Source organism: Cryptomeria japonica, chromosome 5, assembly GCF_030272615.1.
Source record: "Cryptomeria japonica chromosome 5, Sugi_1.0, whole genome shotgun sequence".
Lineage (NCBI taxonomy): Eukaryota > Viridiplantae > Streptophyta > Pinopsida > Cupressales > Cupressaceae > Cryptomeria > Cryptomeria japonica.
In genome coordinates this window covers 797,987,755-798,008,017 of record NC_081409.1, presented here as the reverse complement: position 1 = coordinate 798,008,017, position 20,263 = coordinate 797,987,755, and the positions used below count along the sequence as shown (strand labels likewise).

Here is a 20,263-nt window from a genome sequence, read left to right as displayed (position 1 = left end):
TCTTTTCTTTTCTCTCTTCTTTTCTCTTTTTTTTTTTTTTTTTTTGGAATAGTAGGCAGTGAAGCCTACGCGGGATTGAGCATAACAGTGGTCGCTGAAGTGTAGCCACGGACCTTTCATCGATATAGCGTCCCTTTGATTAGCAACTGATTGTATGCAGTTTTTTATGTGTATCTGTGCAGTAATCACGATATTGTGGATAGGTTTTGACTAGGACAAGATTTTGTAGAGAAAGGTCGTCTAGATCTAACCGGACGGATCATGGGGTGCTCCATTAATCAAAAGTCTCCCCGAGCTTGGATTCCAAAAACAGATGGTAACAGTAATCTGGCGTCGCACCAGCGTTTGTACATGGCGAAGGCCCCCTTCGAGAAAATGACAGGGGTCCTAAAACGGAGCAGGAAAACAGGAAACTAAGCTAAGACAAGGAAGGAAAACGGAGCCGCAATTCACAATGAAAAAGGCTTGGGGAAGCCTATGGCTGGAAATAATGCTTGAGGAATTGACCATTCACGGGCAAGGGAACGTCCTCGCCTGTTAGGGTCCTGAGTCGGAATGCATTCTCTCCCAAAATTTCTGAAATTTGAAAAGGACCGAGCCACAGATTATCAAATTTGTCGTGCTCTCCCTTTCTTTCATGAGCTTTGTCCCAACAAAGAACAAGATCGGAAATGCGAAAGGCCTTTACTTTTGCCCGTCTGTCGAACCAACGCTTGACTACTTCTTGGTGTTTGGCAAAATTATTTATAGCATCGTCTCTTTTTTCATCTAAGTATAACAGCTGGGACAACCTGGCTTCCGCAGCGTTATCGATTCCTAGGTATTCGCTCATGAACTGCAAAGTTGGTATTGGGGTCAAGACCATATACTAAGTGGTATGGAGAAGTTCCAATGGCGGCCTTGCATCGGGTACGGTCTGCCCAAAGGGCAAATCGGAGTTGGGTATTCCAATCTCTCGGGTTCTTGTCTAGGAGTCTCTTAATCACACTCAGGAGGTTTTTGTTTGTGGATTCCGCTAAACCATTACCTTGGGGATAGTAATTAGATGAAAATTTTAAAGTGATCCCGTAATTGAAGGCCCAATTTGAAAATTTTAATGACGTGAAAGCAGAACCATTATCACAGACTAGAGCATGAGGACAGCCAAAACGTGTAATAATATTCTCCTCTAAAAATTTAATAACAGCATCAGCATTGCATTGTTTCAACGATTGAGCTTCAGACCACCTTGTACAATAATCAGAAGCGGTTAGAATGTACCTGTGTTGCGCAGAGGAGGGTGGGTTGATTGTACCTATGAAGTCGAGCGCCCATTGGCCAAATGGTCTTACCTCTATGACTGGTTGGAGTGGCATAGCTGGGGTGCGCTCCCTTGCTGCGGATACTTGGCACACATGACATTTCTTTACATGTTCGTGGGTGTCTCGAAATAAGGAAGGCCAATAATAGCCTGCCCTGAGGATTTGGTGAGCCGTTGCTAGGCCTGATCCGTGGCCGGTTCCGAACTTGGTATGGAACTGCTCTATAATCTGGCGTGCTTCATCCTCATTTACGCACCTCAGGTAAATGCCCTCATGATTCCTGCGGTATAAGACGGCACCTTGCAGCATGAAACGGCTACTCTTCATCCTTAGTGCCCTTTTCTGCACTGGGTTGAGGTGTGATGGGCATTTCTGATTAAGAAGGTAGAAAATTATGTCATCGTACCACCTGTCTGGGGAGACCTGTTCAATCAAATACTGTTGATGTACGATTCCTGAGCATTCAGACGCGAGGGTTTGTGTCAAGGCCTGACCTCGCACTAGCTTCATAGGCTGGATTTCAACGTCATATTCCTGGATGATGGTCACCCATTTGCCTCTCCTTTCGCCTAGCTCATTTTGCATCAATAATGTCTTCACTGCGACATTTGGTACTATGGCATATATCTTACTCCTAAGTATATAATGCCGGAACTTCCTGATGGCTTTGACTAGCGCATAGGCCTGCTTTTCAATGTTTGGGTATCTTAGTTCAGCCTCCTTCAACGGAGTACTCATGAATGCTATCGGGTGCTCACCCTTTTCCTCCCTTCGCTGAGTTAAGATTGCTGCACAGGTGTGCTCGGAGGCGAAGGAATAAATGTAAAAGGGCCTTAGGTAGTCAGGGCTTACCAGAACCGGCGCTTGGACGATTGCTTGCTTGATCTCTTCGAACGCCCTTTTGGTTATTGGGGTCCATTCTATCTTGGCGTCCTTTTTCAACATATCGTTGAGAGGGCGAACTATTTCAGCAAACCCAGTTATGAATTTCCGAACAAAATTTATCTTTCCGAAATATGACTTAAGTTCCTTTTTACTTGCAGGGAGGTTGATTTGCAGTATGGCCTTGATCCTATCAGGGTCAATTGCTATGCCCTTTTCTGAGATAACATGGCCGAGGAGCTTACCTTCGGTCACTCCGAACATACATTTCCTTGGGTTTAAAGATATCCCGAATCGACGACAGCGTTGGAAAACCTTTCGCAAATCATTCACATGATCTGCCCTTTGCTTGGAGAAAACGGTCAAGTCGTCCATATAGACAATGATGCAGCGACCTACAAGGTCTTTGAATGCAATGTCCATGGCGCGTTGAAATGTAGCCCCTGCGTTGATCAAACCAAAGGGCATTCTCCGATAAGCAAATATCCCCCACTTAGTGGTAAACGCAGTCTTAAGTCGGTCCTCGTATTCGACCATTACTTGGTTGTACCCGGAGTAACCGTCCAAGAAGGACATCATCTGGGATCCGTTGACTGTTTGCAGGACTTCATCAAGGGAGGGCAGCGGGTAGTTATCCTTTTCTGATGCTCTGTTTAGATTACGGAAATCGACACACAGTCTGATTTCCCCGCTCTTCTTTCTTACTGGGACTAGATTAGCGACCCAGGTAGAATGTCGTACTGGAAAGACGATGCGAGCAGCCAACAACTTCTTTACCTCTTGATATATTAATGGTTCGAGGAGGGCATTCACTGGACGCTGTTTCTGCCTGAAAGGTTTTGAATCTGGCTTGAGGGGTATGGTATGAGTTATTACAGATGTATCATAGGTTTTGAGATCCTCATACCCCCAAGCGATGATATCTGGGAATTCCCTCATACTTTTGAGGATTCCGTCTCTTTCTTGGGGCGTACACACTTTGCCAATCAGCACATTCTTTTGATTTTCTTGCGTGCCGATATTGATTTTATCACAGGCGCCTCCTTCTGCAGTGCCTTCTTTGCGAGACTTAAGCTGGTCCCAGTCGAAAATTCGTTCTAACTGCACCATACCTTTGGGAATCGTATTTGTTCTGAGATTCAAGACCCCCTCTATGTCAATCTCGGCTTCTTGGGGTTCTTCCTCATCTATGATCTGAGTTGCAAACACATCTGAGCTTGTAATGAAGTCGATGATGTGTTTGTCATCATTGAACACCTGAAAATTAGTAACGTTGTCTGGGACTGATGGAACTGAGGCTAACTCTACTGTAAATTTCTTCAAATTTTGCATTGATAGTGGCTCAAGCGTGCTGGCGGCCTGGGCCAACGAATCAGCGACCTGGTTTTGTGACCTGAATATGGTCTTGATGTTAAAAGCATCGAAGCTTTCCATTATGTCCCACACGCGATTACGGTAAAGGCTGAGTCTCTTGTCGTGGCAGGTGTATTGTCTTCGGACTTGCCTGACTACTACTTCGGAATCTCCGAAACAATGCAGGATCTGGGCTCCCTTTTTAGTGGCTAATAGCAAACCGTGAATTAAAGACTCGTATTCTGCTATATTGTTGGTGCAGTGAAACTGTAGCCTGTAGGAAGCTAAATAGGTTTCACCAGTGGGGCTTATCAGTTCTACCCCTGCTCCAGCCCCTCTCTTGGATTTAGAGCCATCGAACCTTAAGGTCCAAGTCTGATTTGGGCTGGTAACCTTGCTGGTTGCGGTTGCCGAACCTGTAATTCCATACTTTTGCCGCTCAGGGGGTGTGGTGGCCTCCGGTCTGAGAGTATGAGTTTGTAGCACCTCTGAATGTCTCTTGCATGCCTGACTCAACGCTGCCCTGCATAGTGAACAAGTTGTTTCTGAATGGGCAGCATTGTGAACTCTGCACCAACTGGTTAGGAGCAGATTTGCAATAGAATCTTGATAGTTGAGCTGGGATGCTGGTCTTTCACATTTGCAGAAGAATTCCCTGAGGCTGCCAAATAACTCACCTTCTTCTGGCGATGGGGCCTCCTTATCATAACTCTCTGCAATCTGTCCGAAATTTTGGACTGGGTTTGAGCATTGTACCAATAGGATTTCGTTCATTGACCCGACGTCTGCCCTATATGTGCCCAGGTCTGATTCTAAGAATAGGGTTTCATTAGCCTGATTATATTCCGTAATCATCAGCTTGAGCCGAGGTTCGGACTCGATCCGGATCTGATTTGCTACCCCTCTCCATGGTAGCCACATGTGGGTGAAACTAGAATGCAGCCAGCCGTTCAGGACGCGGGTCCAATCTCGGCTGAGTAACATGCCATAGGCCCCTGGGATGTCCACCACTTGAATGTCGATGTACATCTGAATACGTGGATCAGCTGTTAGTTGCATGTGTATGTTGTTTAGCTCGCCCACTACAGTTACTTCAGATTTGTCCAACTGGGTAACCTTTCGGTTAGTCTTGGTGGGGGTCAAGCCTAAAGCACTACATACTGACAAAGGCATAACATTTGCTGAGGCTCCAGAGTCAATGAGGCAATTGTGCAAGTTCTTACCAAAGATTCGGAGAGTTAACAGAAAAGGGGGGGGTTCTAGCTTTTCGGTGAACAAGCTTATCGTAGGCTCCGATGGTAAGGTATCATTATTCATGATTGAGATATCCTGAGTCCTTTCCCGTGCACGTGCCCCAAAGCCAGCCTCCATAGGTTGATCATTTTGGAACTCAGGTGGTGCAGCATAATTCACTGTTGCACCCCTGAGAGTTGTTGGTCCTCTCACCTCACCACTGATCTTTTGGGGTTGTCCTTGTACTATCCTTTGTCCGGAGTGATCGTCCATCACTTTGGACTGAGTCGGTGTGGGTTCCTTAAGACTATTCAAGACCATGTCCCTAACTTCGGAGACTTTCATTAGTTCAAAAAAAGGTAAGTTGACTTTCATCCTTTTGAATTCGTCTGCCACCAATTGGCCTAGCTTAGCAATCTCTATATTGCTAGACGACCTATCACTGGAGCCTGGATTTGTGACAGTAATTGGCTGGTTCTGCGGGACGAGCATTCTTGGCTGGGGGGGGGTCTTCTGGGGCTGCCCTTGGCTCGCGTACTGTTGCGATGCCTTTGGATAACTTGGGTTATTACTAGCATTCTGATCTGGAGGGACCTGGATATCTTTGGGAGGTGTGGAAGTGGTGTAGGGGCTGCTGTTGCTGTTCTGGTTGTTATTGTTGTAATACCCCCGATTTGCGCGCTGGTACTGCTGAAATGCATTCACATCGACGGGCTGATTCGGGTCGGCCACCTCATTTTCATCCTGATTGGGGAAGAAAAATGGGGGAATGTAGGTTTCTAGAACAAGTGCAGTGTCATACCTTGGTGACGGCACTATTTCAAATCCAGAGGGAGGGAGCACTGGTTGAGGCATTGTGTTTTCCACCTCTCGTTGGAATATGCTGGCAGCAACCTGAAATTCGTCACATTGTAACTCTGAGTGCTGATTAGTGTTGTGTAACCTGCACCAGTTAGAAAGCGCTGCCTCTGCCAAAAATACCGTATCCGTTGGCCTGTTTTCCGATGCTGGCGGATTGTCGAGCGGAGTAGGCACTCCTCCGTTGTTGGGACGGGTGTTCCATGCCCTTGCGGGTCTTTGATACCCTTGATTCTGATATTGGCCCTGGTGTTGGTTCCTCTGATTACTTTGCAACTGATTATTCTGATTTCGCAGATGAGTAACTTCAGAGGACAGCCTTTTCATTTGGTCAGTCAGTTCCCGCATCTCATCCTTCTCTTCTTGGGTTCTTGATGACACCGTGGTATTTTGCAGATAGATGGGCTGCTTAGGGAGGATCTGGGCTATAGGTGGTCCTGGATGAAGTACCAGTTGGCTGGTGGGCTGCTGAGGCTGATATGCCGGTTGTGGGATTGGGTTCAAAATGGGCGTTTGGTGGGCCAAAGCCTGACTAATTCCCTGGACTTGGCTGGACGTAGCAGGGGGTCCTAATTGCATCAGGGGCCCAGCGATATTTTGGCCTAGCCCCTTACTAATTTCCATGGCCTTAGCATAGGCCTCAGTCAGTGTAGTCGGCGCAGGGTGTGATTGTCGGACGAACATGGCTGTTAAATAATCCAGCGCTGAATAGTAGATTTCTCTTGCCGAAGCGTCACTCACCACATATGGATCCTGCAATCGGGTGAAGGCCTTGTGGAACCTGTTGTTAAAGGAGCTTATAGGCTCGTGTTCCTGTCTCTTGACTTCCACAAATTGCCTATACAGCTCCGTGGGGGTTATAGGGATGCCATATTTTCCTGTGAAGGCTGCCTTCAACTTTTCCCAAGAGTCGATAGAGGATACCGGTAAATGTATGAACCAGTAAAATGCGTCTTCACCCAATGAATAAGGAAAAAGCCTGCATGCAACATCCGCGTATTCAATTCGCCTATTGCGCAACGCATCCTCAAATATTTTGATATGCTCCTCCGCTGTCCTATTTGGGTCATTTGGATGAAAAACGGAACAGAATCTGTCCGGGCTCTTGGGCATATCATGGTAAGCTGGGAAAATCAGCGGTGACGGGTTGTCTACCAACCATGTGGCACCATTTGGAGCAGGTGGATTGTGCGCCATCTGTGGCTGAGTTATCTGTGTTGTAGTAGGAACTAGATTTGTAACCACTGGAACCGTAAAAACTGAACTCCCTGGAACGGCGGACTGCTGATTCGCCGGGCTGGACTCACTGGGGTCTGAAGGTTGGCGATAACCCCTGCGTCTGTAGAATTGAAAACCAGTAAATCTCTCCCGTTCTGGGCTTGATTTTTGGACTCTTTCGAATCTTTCAGGAGAAAAAGACCCAATTCGTTCCAGCGTGAGTTGTCTTGGGAGTTGATCTAGTGGATGTGGTATGGATCCTTCTCTGGCTAAAGAGGGTATGATCTTCCTCTGACTTCCAAGCCAGGGAGTGTAACTAATCCGCAATGTATGACTGATTCAGCCTCTGATCTGGCTGTTCAAGGGAAGGTTACGTGAGTATTCACAGGGCAACACCATGCTGCATCTTGAGCTGCCTTCCTAGTATCTGTTGTACGCAAGAAAGGGTAAAAGCTGATTCTGCGTCTTCCTTTCTGAGAGTAGTCTGATATGATCTTTGAGCTAGACTACTCGGAGGCCCTCCCTCTAGCGCCAATTCTGTTGACGTGTCTGAAATCGCATTGCTGCAAACTCCATACGGCCAACGCAGAATAGAATAGCCGACTGATTATCCTACTCTCTCTTGAGATAAGGAAGTCTCTAATGCTGTTTTCTAAGTTTGATCAAAGGAGACTACCTCAAGGTTTCTTTTGTCAGGTCTTGACTGCGGGATCTCTCAGTGGCTTGATGTGTTTATGCTGGAAACACAAGGGGGCTTACGTTTGATTAGTAATTTCATATACGAATTCCCAGGGACCTCTTTTGGTTTTCTCTCAGGTGATGTTGATTTATTTGAAGCTGATTTAGCAAGACTGTGGATTTCTAAAAAAAGGGATAAAATTGGAAGGAAAGAAAGGAAGGGTAGAGAGAGAGAGAACAGTAAATGTTAACTAGGACAACAGATTTACCCAAGCAGACAGACACCTCCAGGAAACCAGGTTAAGCATCATCAGTCATTCAGACACAATGTTTGCATAAACTTAGTGCAATCTTCAAAGGAGAAACCAGATTTTCATATTACCAAATACAATATTAGAACTTCTACATTCATGATATGTGTACTTTTGATAATCGAACTGAATCATAAAATAGCCCAGATTAACCATGCAGAAAGGAAAAAAGCAATCAGCTATCCTCTAATGGTATGGACTGTGAAGATTCTATCAGATGCTTGGTAAGAACTGCTGTGTAAAATGAACAGACATAATTTAAAAGCTTTCTAATTTAAATGAAGAAGGAGACCATGCACTCACAAGGAAATTTGAAGGTAATTTCAATCCATTGTATTAATTCCTGCAAAATTTCTTCAGAGCTTTCGCAACAATTCAAGAACTTCCTCCCAAATGAGGGAAAACCAGTCCCCTTAAATAGGTTTCCAAAAATGGATGAATGGCCAAGATCTAATCTAAACAAGTGGCCCAGATTCATCCTTACAAAAAGAGGGACCCACACTCATAAATAGGGAGATAAATATCTACAACTACCCCAAAAGGAGCAATAACTACCAAAGGATAATTACAACTTTGAAATAATCCAAAAAGGGGAGGTGCACAAAAAACTTTACAATATGTTGACCAAAAGTCAACTGTCACCCTTTTGGGACAAAAGTGCACTTTTTAAGACTTGGAGGGAAAAAAGCATTTTTGAGAAACTACTTTCTCTATCCTGGTTTCACATTCCTTTTGCAGAAACTGGTCTTCGCCATGCAGGTATTCTCGCCATAAATCACGACCTGCTGCTCGTTCCTCGTGGACATATTCCTGAAACTTGATGCATAATTGGAAGAGGGGATTAAAAGGTGGCATGGGAGGATGGCGAATTTTGTATTGCATGCCTTCGAGATACTGGTCCACGTGCCTCAAACCGTCCTTCCAGCTGGAGCGATTACGCTCGAAGCATAATATGTCTGAATGGAACTGACCAGCAAAACTCAAGTCTTCAACGGAATAAGAAGCCTTATCTGCTCCCAATCTTCCCTCCCAATCCGGCCGGATTACACTGTCGGACAGGTCATTTATCCACGCCGAAATCATTGATCGGAGGATGGTCTTGCCTAGTTCTTGCATGTTCCCCAGAATCGCCTCACACGCGTCATTTTCTTTGTCAATAATTTCCTGGGCGTCGTTCTTCATGGTGACGGTCCAATACCATTCCTTGAGAACACTGATGCTATGGGGATTCAAGATGTCAGGCAGTGTGGGAATTTGTGTATGTGTCCAGAAAAGAGCTCTTAGGAGGGGAAGGGTAGAGGCCGCTACTTCATGCATGTGAAGGGATTCTCTCTTTACTTCCAACAGCCTGACGAGAGTGAGCTCTCGATGGAGAGCCATTTCCTTTACTTCTTTGAGGATCTGTTCTCCCTTTTTCTTGATGTCTTGCACCCATTCCTTAACGGCCTTTGCGGTATCCCGGATTCCTTCAAATTCAGTTGTGGTCCTTTGCGCCAATGCCATTGGGGGAATATGGGATTCAGAGGGGTTGTGTAGTGGCCGTAGGAGCTTATCGATGTATCCCTCGGCTTGTTCAGCACGGGCCCGATACATGTCCTTTTCAGCCGTGATTTCCTCGAGCTGTCTGAGTATGTTTTGCACCGAGTCCTTAAATTCCTCCTTTTCTTGCTCTTTTGTAGCTCGTCCGATGGGGACAGTCGTAATGCTATAATCTGCCAGGGTTATTTGATCTGCTAGCTTGTTTACGGGCGGGGTAGCAATATGAAGAGTGCGGTTCCTTTGCCCATCCTTGGTTATCTTAGAGTATGTTCTCGGTTTCTTCTTCCCTTTTGCTTTTGTTTGATCCATTCGTGAGAAGATGTCTTCAAGGTCGATGGGCGCCTTGGTGGCGGCCCTGCGCTGAGCTCTGGCGATCAGCCACTCTTGAGGCACCGTCTGGGTTGAGGATAGGGTTAAGTTAGCACCTTGTGCTCCCATACTTCCAACTGGCTGATCGCAAATTAACAGCTGTCCCGCCATCGGAGGGGTGGAAGAAGGAGGAAGCTCTTTGTTTGCATCTGAGTTCTCCCCTATCTCACTGAATAATTGTCTGACATCTTCCTGTGATGGTGGCTCCTTGGTTCCCTCGAGCTCATGGATCTCGTCTGTTCTTTGTTCCCCTTCGACAGTTGAGTCGTCCTTGGCTGCATGGAGGAGTAGTAATTCATGGCGGCTCTGCTGGGTAGGTTCATGCACTTCGATCCCCTGGGTGGATGGGATTTCTCCTTCCTCTATCTGGTCACCCAGCTTAGTCGGATTGGGGCCCTTTTGCTCGGTGTCCGGCATATCTGGAGCAGGAGGATCATTGGCTTGGAATGCCTCTATGTCGCTCTGGGAAGGCGGAGCAGGTATGCAATCCAAATCTATGGCATCATCGGGCGAACTGGGGTCTGAAGATGAAGTGGTCTCTGGCCTTCTTATGGGAATCTTCTCCCTCCTTGTTCTCTTGGACGTCCGAGTCCCTCTGCAAGCCTTAGTTTTCTTCCTTTTCTCTGGTTTTTCAGCTGATGTCCTTTCATCTTCGGAAGACTGAGAGTCGAAATTGCCCATCAGATGGTAAGTAAACTGGACCCCTTCATGGACTAGCCTCTCGATCTGGTGTTGTAACCATTGATCTGTGTATCTTGCCGGGGCCGCCATGACTGCTTCGAAATCCGTGATTGGGTCTTGAGACCAATCAACGCCTGGCAAGAGATGCCTTACTGCTTCGAATTCCCGGACTTGGAGACAGTTCCCCGAGTCTGTGAGCTGATCCGGGACCCGACGGTATTCAAAGAGTCGCATTTGCTGCACACTCAATCTAGAATATTCCCGTCGCCTGACTTCGTAGTCATCGGAGCAATTTTTCCAGTAATCTTCAATTGACTCCTTTGCTCTGTAGCGCCTACCGTAAGCTCTCTTTGCCAAATTGTCATGATCAAAACATTTTCTTGGGAAATGTTCCTGTAGGCCATAGGAGGCTAGCTCTGCAAGGGACTCTTCTGCTAGGGTGGGAGTTCTCAATTGGACATCATGGTTGCCTATGATCATTGGAAATGCGAATCCAGCCTGCTTGCTTTCTCGTAATAATATGCCGGCAGGGCGTGATTGTCTTGCCACCTCCATGAGGACTACTTTATCGGTTGGGTACCGCGGAAGTCGAAGGGGGGCACCTTCAAAGCCAGCAATTCGGATGTAGGAGAATCTTGGGAACTGAATAAACCAGGCCCCATACCTCTGCACTAAAATGGTAGCTTGCTCCGAGAGCCTTATGTGTAACCCTCCCTGCATTAGCTTGACTAGGCGCATTGTGAAGGCGTCGTTGACACGTTCGTACTGTCCAACCGCGTAAGCCGGGCTGCTCTTTTCCCTTTGAGCTATATCCTGGTAGTGCAGCTGCGGGTAGCAATCATAAACCTTTACCTGACCAGGCCCATTCCCGATCTCACCTTTCATTATTAATCCTGGCAGTGGCTGGTTCTTTGCGAACATATAGACCAAATAGGAGGTCATGGTGAAATACTTCTTTGTCTCAAGCTCAATCAGCTGAGCGTGGATGTTATCACTTATGATCTGGGCCCAGTCAAACTTAGACTTTCCGGCAAAGACCTGTTCTGTAAAATAGAACATCCATTCTTCAAAGTAGTTGGACTTAGGGAGTCCCATGACTCGGCTAAGTAAGGTGACCATATCGCCATGTTCATTATGAAAGTCACTTCTGGGGGTCTTTTTCACAATCCTGGTGCTTGAAGGCCTTTTTTCTTTGAACCATTCTTCGTTAATTAGTGCCCTGCATCGAGCTGGGTTCATATCATACGCCCCCTGTGCCTCGTCCATCGTTGTAGCTATGGGATTATTTGGAAAGGGGATATCAAATGCATCGCCGATAGCCTCAGGGGAGAAGTCGGCAATAGTGATATCTTCCAGAAGCACTAATCTGGACTTTGGCTCGTAATGCCGAGCAGCTTCCACTACTAATTCATAGTTCTGGATTGCTGGAGGAAAACCTGCTGCTTGGGCGATGCCACTTTCCAGCATTTGCCTAGGCTTGCCATATGCATTGGGTGAGAAGACCCGATCCCTGAAATCCTGAATATCAATGTGGCCAAGGTCGGTGTCACCAATGTTGTCCCAGATACTCTGGACCTTTGACTCTCTTAACCCTCCTCTCTGATACTGATACTTCATTCTTTCAACTTTCCGTGGGATGTCTGATTTGGATGCTCGTGAGGTTTCTGCTGCAGCGGGTGTTCTTGATGATTCTGCCGCTGATTTAGGCATTTATCCTGCACAGCCAGACACGGATTACAAGGTGACACGAGAATGACGATGCGGGTTAGATAATAACAGAAGTGTTTCAACAGACCGAGATTAGTTTAAATATCACTCTGAGCTAACAATCTGATTAACTTCTACAACATCATATTCCTGAAGATTTATGACTAAGCATTCTTACTCTCGAATTTTTTGGATTAATTTTAACAAAGGCAAAACATGAGAATTTTGAAAAGAGATGCAGTTTCCGGCCAAACCTCGGGAATGAGTCCTAAATTTTGGATGTTCGCATAACGGAGATGCAGACTCTAAGCATTTCAAATTTTGCGTATTTGCTTATTTGATTCACACATTTTAAATGACCGTACGCGATAAGGCGTACTTACCTGATTGGAGCGAATGATGGGTGATTGCCCGACCTTGTTGCGCGGGGCGAGCGGATGATCCTGCAAAATTTGAATCCCAACGGTTATCCTTCCTGTTTAAATTTTCGCGGTTTGGAGGATGAAAGAGGATTTATCAATTTCACATGGTTCTGTGCCTAGCAACCTGAATTTTAAATGGTTGATGGGAGGATGATGCGGTGTCTTACCTCCTTGTTTTCGGATTTAAGAGTTCTTTCAAATTTTGAATTGCATTCTTTGAATTTTGACAAATTGGAGGCTTTGGATTTAGCCTTCGCGGACTTCGGACCTGGGGGTAAGGGGTGTGGTTTGCGCTGAATAGTAGATTCTGCGTTAAAACTGTGCCTTCTACGTTAAAACTTCGCTTTCTTTTAGGACTTCGTTTTCTGCGTTTTCTGCTCGCCCTGGCCTCCGCGTTACAAACTGTGCCTTCGCGTGCCAAAGTTCGGATCTTTAGCCCGAAGAGGAGATGCGTTGGATTTTAAACTCGGCTTTGCCCTCGTTTTGGTTCGGACCTAAAGTTCGAAATGCGATCGCACAGTGTTAATTTCCTCGACTTTCGCCGGCGCTCGAGGCTTAGTGTCTGAAAACGATAATCGCACTCTGTTTCGTTTTTTTTAAACTTTCACTTTGCCCTTTCGGACGCTTAGGGTCCGAAAACAGCATTCGCCCGATGTTGAAGTTCGGACGCGGAGGTCCGAAATGGATGTTTGCACTATATTTTAACTTCAACTTTCACTTTGTTGAAGTTCGGACGCGGGGGTCCGAAATGGATGTTTGCACAATGTTTTAAAACTTCACTTTGCCTTTTCGGGGCTTAGGGTCCGAAAACGGCATTCACCCTATGTTTTAAAACTTCACTTTTGTTGAAGTTCGGACCTAAGGTCCGAAATGGATGTTTGCACAATGTTTTAAAACTTCACTTTGCCTTTTCGGGGCTTAGGGTCCGAAAACGGCATTCACCCTATGTTTTAACTTTTAAACTTTCGCTTTGTCCTTTCGGACGCTTAGGGTCCGAAAACAGCATTCGCCCGATGTTGAAGTTCGGACGCGGAGGTCCGAAATGGATGTTTGCACTATATTTTAACTTCAACTTTCACTTTGTTGAAGTTCGGACGCGGGGGTCCGAAATGGATGTTTGCACAATGTTTTAAAACTTCACTTTGCCTTTTCGGGGCTTAGGGTCCGAAAACGGCATTCACCCTATGTTTTAAAACTTCACTTTTGTTGAAGTTCGGACCTAAGGTCCGAAATGGTCGCGCAGTGTTACGTTTTAACTTGATTTTGGACATTTCGGACCTGGGGTCCGAAAATGGTATTCCACCTTATGCTTTTAAATTTTGAATTTTCACTTTCGGACACTTAAATCCAAAAAGAGGAGCGCATAACGTTTTTTACCTTAACTTGACTTTCGCCAAGTTCGGACCTGGGGTCCGAAAAGGAGATGCATTATGTCAAACTTTGAAATTTTGGAACAAACTTTCGGCATTTACGCCCGAAAGCCAGATCAGTCAAGAGGACTCATTGGTTCATTATTCCAACGTCGATCAGCTTACGAACTGATCACGAACTCGCTCGAGGAGACACGAGAAACTCTGCTTCGATTCTCGGGATGACGATCAAAAAACTCAAAACTGGAAAGGGGGACCCTGTCGGCGACAGGGGGCGTGTGCAACGCACAACACACTTGTAAAATAAAAATCGAACTTTTCCAGCTATGGCGCCATCCACTATAAATCTGAAAATGATCATCAGTGCATCTCAATCTGCCAACAATGGAGGTCAAAACCAGCAAGCAACCTGGCGATATCAAGGAGAATCATCTGTGTTTGGGATGGAAACCCCAAACACAAAAAACCGCCTTCACCAAAAATCGCGATTTTCACCAAAATGGTGAACTTCAAAATCGAAAAAACTGAGAACAAGGGAGTCACTAAGCTTCAATTGCAGCAAAGGAGTGGATTGTCCAACTGGCTGGATTGGAGGAATAAGTCTTCAATCTAACACTTCACCAAAACACCAACTCCAAAATCGCCAACTATGAAGAAAATTGCTTTTGCATGGAATCCACCTGGCAAACGTAATAATAAAATATTGCTGGACTCCTTCCTTTAAACCAACTTTCATCTCCAAATTTCACCACACAAGCAATGTGGGATAAAACACTTGCTCTTATACTTGCTTTGGTGAAACTAACTTGCTTCTAGAATGTTGAAAACATTAAATGCTTATTGCAAATCATTTATTAATTGCTTTCATCTTTTAAATAATCGTTGTCTTTATTAAAAACAATTAAAATGGGGCTCATTTATTAAAATATCTCAATTTAAATCAAAATGGGCCAATTGGGGAAAATCGATCCCAGTTAGGATTAAAAAATCCTTACCAAAATCACTTTAAAAATCGCCAAGTATCCCCTTAGCGGAAAATCGATCCTAGTCTGGATGAAAATCCGGACTCAACATTTATCAAATGTGCACAAAATGGGCTAGGGGAAAATCGATATGAGTGTAAAATGAAAATTCCACTCAAAAATTAAGTCATCACCCAAAAATACCCCTCTGGTGGAAAATCGACCTCAGTTTGGATGAAAATCCGGACTCAAAACTATGAAATGCACTCCTAGTGGAAAATTGCTATGAGTTTGGATAAAAATCCAAACAAAAATCCTCAAAAACTTGTCACAAAGACCTAGTGGAAAATCGACCTAGGTGTGGAATGAATGCAAACATCATCAACAACCTATCCATACCTCCCCGGTGGAAAAATGTGGTTAGTGATTTAGTCAAATTTTAATGCTTCCAGCAGAAAAACGACCCTAGTATGGATTAACAGTGGTGGAAAAGTAGAGCAAGTATCGATTTCAGGGGAAATCCATGTTCAGTCTGGATTTCGAGTGGGGAAAACCATGGGTAGTCAGGAATATGAGGGGAAAAACACCTCTAGCATGAAATTTTGACCTTTTAACCCCTAGAATATAGATTTTACTCCGAAAAATGATGATTTTTCCACTCAGAATCACTTAGAAACTCCGAAACTTAATAAAACTCAACTGGATTAGGCATATTCATCAGAAATTGGAGTGTAACACAAGGGAATCTATTGGGATAAAGTGTGAAATCAACCTGAATAATTCTCTAGGAGCAAGAAAACAACTCCAAAAGGTTTGAAAACACCTTAGCACTTAAAATCACCGATGAGGACATTTAAAAACACGTTAATGCTCCAAAAGGGTAAACACTTAGACAAAACTAGGATCATCTAGAAATCTCAATTTTTTGCGCGCTTGATCCTATAACTTCAAAACCCTAAACAACACTAGGCATGATCAAAACTCTGAGACTCGGGCACGAGAAACGCAAAATTGCCCACTAAGCAGCCAAAACCCTAACCTAACAACGCAGAAAGCAGGAAAGGAGGGGGTCCTCGTTAGCAATGGGGCGATGTGTGAAAAGGTCACAACATGACTGATCCTCATGAAAATGGGGACATTACAAGGAAGGGATAGTAATATATGTGGCCATACTTAGTGATATGAGTTACGATACAATTATTTGGTTTTCTGACGGATAAAAAAGATTAAAAAATAATTAAGAAAGCCTTCAAAAAATTTCCAAGATTTGTTAAGACATAGGTTAATAATAGCTTTATGAAATATAATTTGAAATAAGAATAATGATTTATCTCTAACTTGAAAGTCATAACTGAAAACAAGGTGAGATCTGATTTCAATCCAATTCTTCGCTTGAACAAAGAGTAAAAATCTGCAGGCATTGGAGAATGTTTTTCGATTCTTTCTTTCTTTTTCTCATAATCGATACTTGATGATACTCAAGATATTAACCAAGGTCGGTAGAGACTTGGAAAAGTTCGGAAGAGACTGAATGAGTGGAAGTTGTTCTAAAATGGAGAGAGAGGGAGAAACAATGGAATGTGTCCTACCCGCTATGCTAGGTGTGTGAAGTAGAAATTCAGGTTGCCTTAGTGGCCTCTTAGGAGGAGATAGTGCTTCTCAAGGTGCTATCACCACATGTACAAGTGACTGCTATAACTGACAGTCACTTGATTGAAAGAAGTAACCATTTTGGTGGCCTAGAAGTCACATGTAGAGCTGGACATTTGAATGTATTGCTATCAGATTGGTTTGCTGAATGTCCAAGTTAATTATTTGTGGAATGGGTTGGGATTTTATATTGCTTCATAATATAATATATAGCTTAGGTGGTAAATAAATTTTGTTCTTATATAGTTTGTATTATTTTTTGATGAATTAAGTGTGGGAATGATTTCCTGTATGGGAGTTGCTTGGGTAGTTAATTGGAGATGTCTTTATAAACCAATATAATTCATTTATTCATCACCCTGGAGAAATCAATATCATATAGCATTTTTTTAGTAATATCTGCAATAATGGTGTAATCTGATTCCTTTGTGTTTGCTCTACCAATTTCACATGGTATCAAAGCCATATTCTTTCCTTTGGCCTATGTGAATGAGAGATGTGGCAGTTGGAGGTAGTTATCCTTAAGTGAAAGGGCTTCTAGAAAGCCTACGTTGAGATAAAGAATCATCTGGGACATGAAACTCTTTACCTGATTAGAATAAGGAGACGAATGTTCTTTTTATGGTGTAATTTATCTCTGGCACAATATTGTTTTGTTTGGGAACTGCATTTTTTTATTTTACTGATGCTGGGCACTGATTTCTATGCCCTTGCCAAAAACTGCTTTTTGCTGCAGAGGATAGAAGACAACGTTGTCAGAGATCCTTGTATATCAAAGCAGTAAAGAGCAAGCTGATTCTTATTTCTTGAAGTTCATGCTGACTGCATGAAACCATTGAAGAGATGCACATAAATATGTAGACACAAAGTGTAGCAAATTAAACAAGCAAGATGAATTCTCTCTGATGTGTGCATGCTTTAGAAGCAATCAGCTGTTCATAGGTTTGTGTAGGGGAAGAATTAGTGTTCAAGGCTGAGAATTTGATGCTATTTTGGAAACTTTTTTTTTTTTTTGGCTCTGGATAAGAGTGTCATGACCTGATATTTTATAGGATGGGAGTATGAGTACCAAGAGCCAAGCAATCTACTTCCCGCAGGCCTTGCCCAACAAGCAAATTGCTGTGTCCAACAAGTTAATACACACTCCCAGTCAACAAAGACTGTTAAAATGGCATGGGTTCTTTCTTTGAAAGAGATTTGTTTCTATTTCTAGTGTTAGGTTACATGTTTCGAGTGACATTTAAAGTGAGGATCGTAGCATAGAATAGCTGGTTGTGAGAAAACTGTTAAATCATTTGGTAGATCTCAGGTTTGAGTACTGTTGTGTTGTTTTTTTAGGACAAAAAATTAAAGCAATGAATGCTATATAGAAAGTCATTAACAATATTTAACAACAAAAGACAAAGAGTTGTATGCACTTGTGCATAGATTGATTGGTGTAGGGAAGATATAAATTTTGTTGATTATGACTTGGTGATCTCAAGTTCAAATCCAGCCAAGGTTCTTTACTTATATTCGTGTTTTACAAAAGAGGAGTTATAGTGATGTTTTCTAGACACATAAGGTCACATTGCAAAAGGTGCATTATTGGATGAGCTTGACACCTTGAAATGAAAGCTTTTATAATATCATTATATGCCTATACTTTTGGAGATATCAATGCTACATCTAACAACGCATTCCAATGCTGTATTTGATGGCTAGAGTGTAAAGAGGTCAAAAAGGAGGATGTAGGACACGAGATTGGAGGAATCTTTTCTATCTTGAGCTAGCTTCTCACTCGGAGATAGTACATTGCACGAGAGATGCCAGCTCTTCATTTGTGTTCCTTCTTGGAGCAAAGGGGGCTTAGTAGTTTTATGTTTTGTTCTTGTGAATAATTAAGGATAGTTGAGTATGTCTTGATCCATAGACTTGGAGATTTGTAATTGTGGATAGTTAAGTATGTCCTGATTTTTAGTTGGAGTATATTAATGGGGATCATGAGTATATCTTGATTCACACTGGATAGTGTTCTAGTGGATAGTTTAATATGTCTCAATTCACAAGGACTGGTGTACTTGTGAATAGTTGAGTATGTCTTGATTCATGGGTATTGTTGGATGGTTAGGACATCCATTGATATGTTTGGTTTGATGCCTTGGGTGAGTTAGGAAATTTGGTGGAGTTGCTTCATCAAATTTCCATATGCGGCTAGTGTGTTCAGACCTAGGGCACTGTTTTGTTCCTTTATTTGGATTGAGTATGGATAGTTGAGTATTCCTCAATCCATAGGCTTGGAGATTTGTAATTGTGGATGGTTAGTATGTTTTTATCCATCCAAGCAATGTTGTAGATAATTGAGTGTGTCTTGATTTACAAGTGGAATATTGCATTGTGGATAGTGAGTATGTCTTGATTCACACGTGGAGTGGTGTTCTTGTGTATACTTGAGTATGTATTGATTCACAAGAGGACTGGTGTTCTAGTGAATAGTTGAGTATGTCTTAATTCACAGGTATTGTTGGATAGTCAGGAGTGACAGGACATCCACTGATATGTTTGATTTGATATGTCTTAGGCGAGTGAGGAGATTTGGTGAATCCGCTTCATAAAATTTGCATATGTAGTTATGTGTTTGGATCTAGTGTATCGTTCCTTCCTTTGTTTGTATCGATGTAAGAAGAGGGGAACAATGGGATTTTTTAATTTACATCATAATACAGTATATAGATTAGTTGATAAATACACTTTGTTATTTTATAGTTTGTAATGAATAAAGTGTAGGAATAGTTTCCCATATGGGAGTTATTTGTGTAGTTAATTGGAGATAAATTTAAAATCAAATGTAAATCATTGTATTCATCATCCTGAAGAATTGAAAATATCATATAGCATATTGTTTATAATATCTGCAATGATGGTGCAATCTGATTTCTGTATGTTTGCTCAATCAATTTCTACACAATGAAAGAAATTTCCCATATTTATGATATCCAACTGTACGAGTCTTTAAGTCTTCTTGGTGTTGAGTCTGAGATGATGCTAAGTTGACTTTGACTCTTTGCCTTTCTAAGCACGTGTTGAGTCCAAGTCTGGCTATTACTTCTACCTCTTGAGAGCTGGAGTGTTTCAGTCACTTCAGCAAATCAAAGAAGATAGTTAGACTGCATGATCAAGCCTCAAGTGCATGACCCTTTCTTCATAATTTTGCAAACGTATGTTTTGTCACCATTTTCAATTGATGAGATTTTATTAACTCATCTTTAATTGTAAAGGATAAAATACCAAATCAATCATTTTTGTACACTAGCAGCAAGGTATTTTGTGATGTTTATGGCGTAAATTTTCCTGCAGTTTAGCTGATTAATGCCAGATTTAGTTGTTCAAAATTTAAAAACTTTAAGTGAATTAATGTGCAGGTTCAAATCCTAACGGAAGCATGGGAATATACACCAGCTGATAGATTTCTAAATTGCTTACCATTACATCATATCCACCAATAGTGATTTGTAGGAAGTTATAGTACTTTTTACCATCTTATCAATTTTGTGCGATAATTCAGCATTTATGACAAATGAAGTATTTGTTGGTGCACGTATAATTTTGCATTGAAGCTAGTCAGAAATTTCTTGGTGCCAGTGTTGATTCTTGACGGTGCATACATGTCCATGGCCTTTACAATGCCCTGCTTGCACCTCTCTATGCGGGTGCTGTGGTAAATTCATTTTTTAATTATCTGTATTAGAA

At 43.0% G+C, this 20,263-nt stretch overlaps 1 protein-coding gene across 3 annotated transcripts in view; it reads left to right on the top strand.

The window, feature by feature from the left end:
- The window catches only part of LOC131075584 (probable CoA ligase CCL8), a 202,223-nt gene that overhangs the window by 40,785 nt on the left and 141,175 nt on the right, over positions 1-20,263 (top strand). For all 3 annotated transcript variants that reach the window (XM_058012430.2, XM_058012429.2, XM_058012428.2), the window contains exons 6-7: positions 19,936-20,007; positions 20,181-20,231. In XM_058012430.2, the coding sequence (XP_057868413.2) occupies positions 19,936-20,007; positions 20,181-20,231 (123 nt within the window). The remainder of the gene's footprint in view (positions 1-19,935; positions 20,008-20,180; positions 20,232-20,263) is intronic.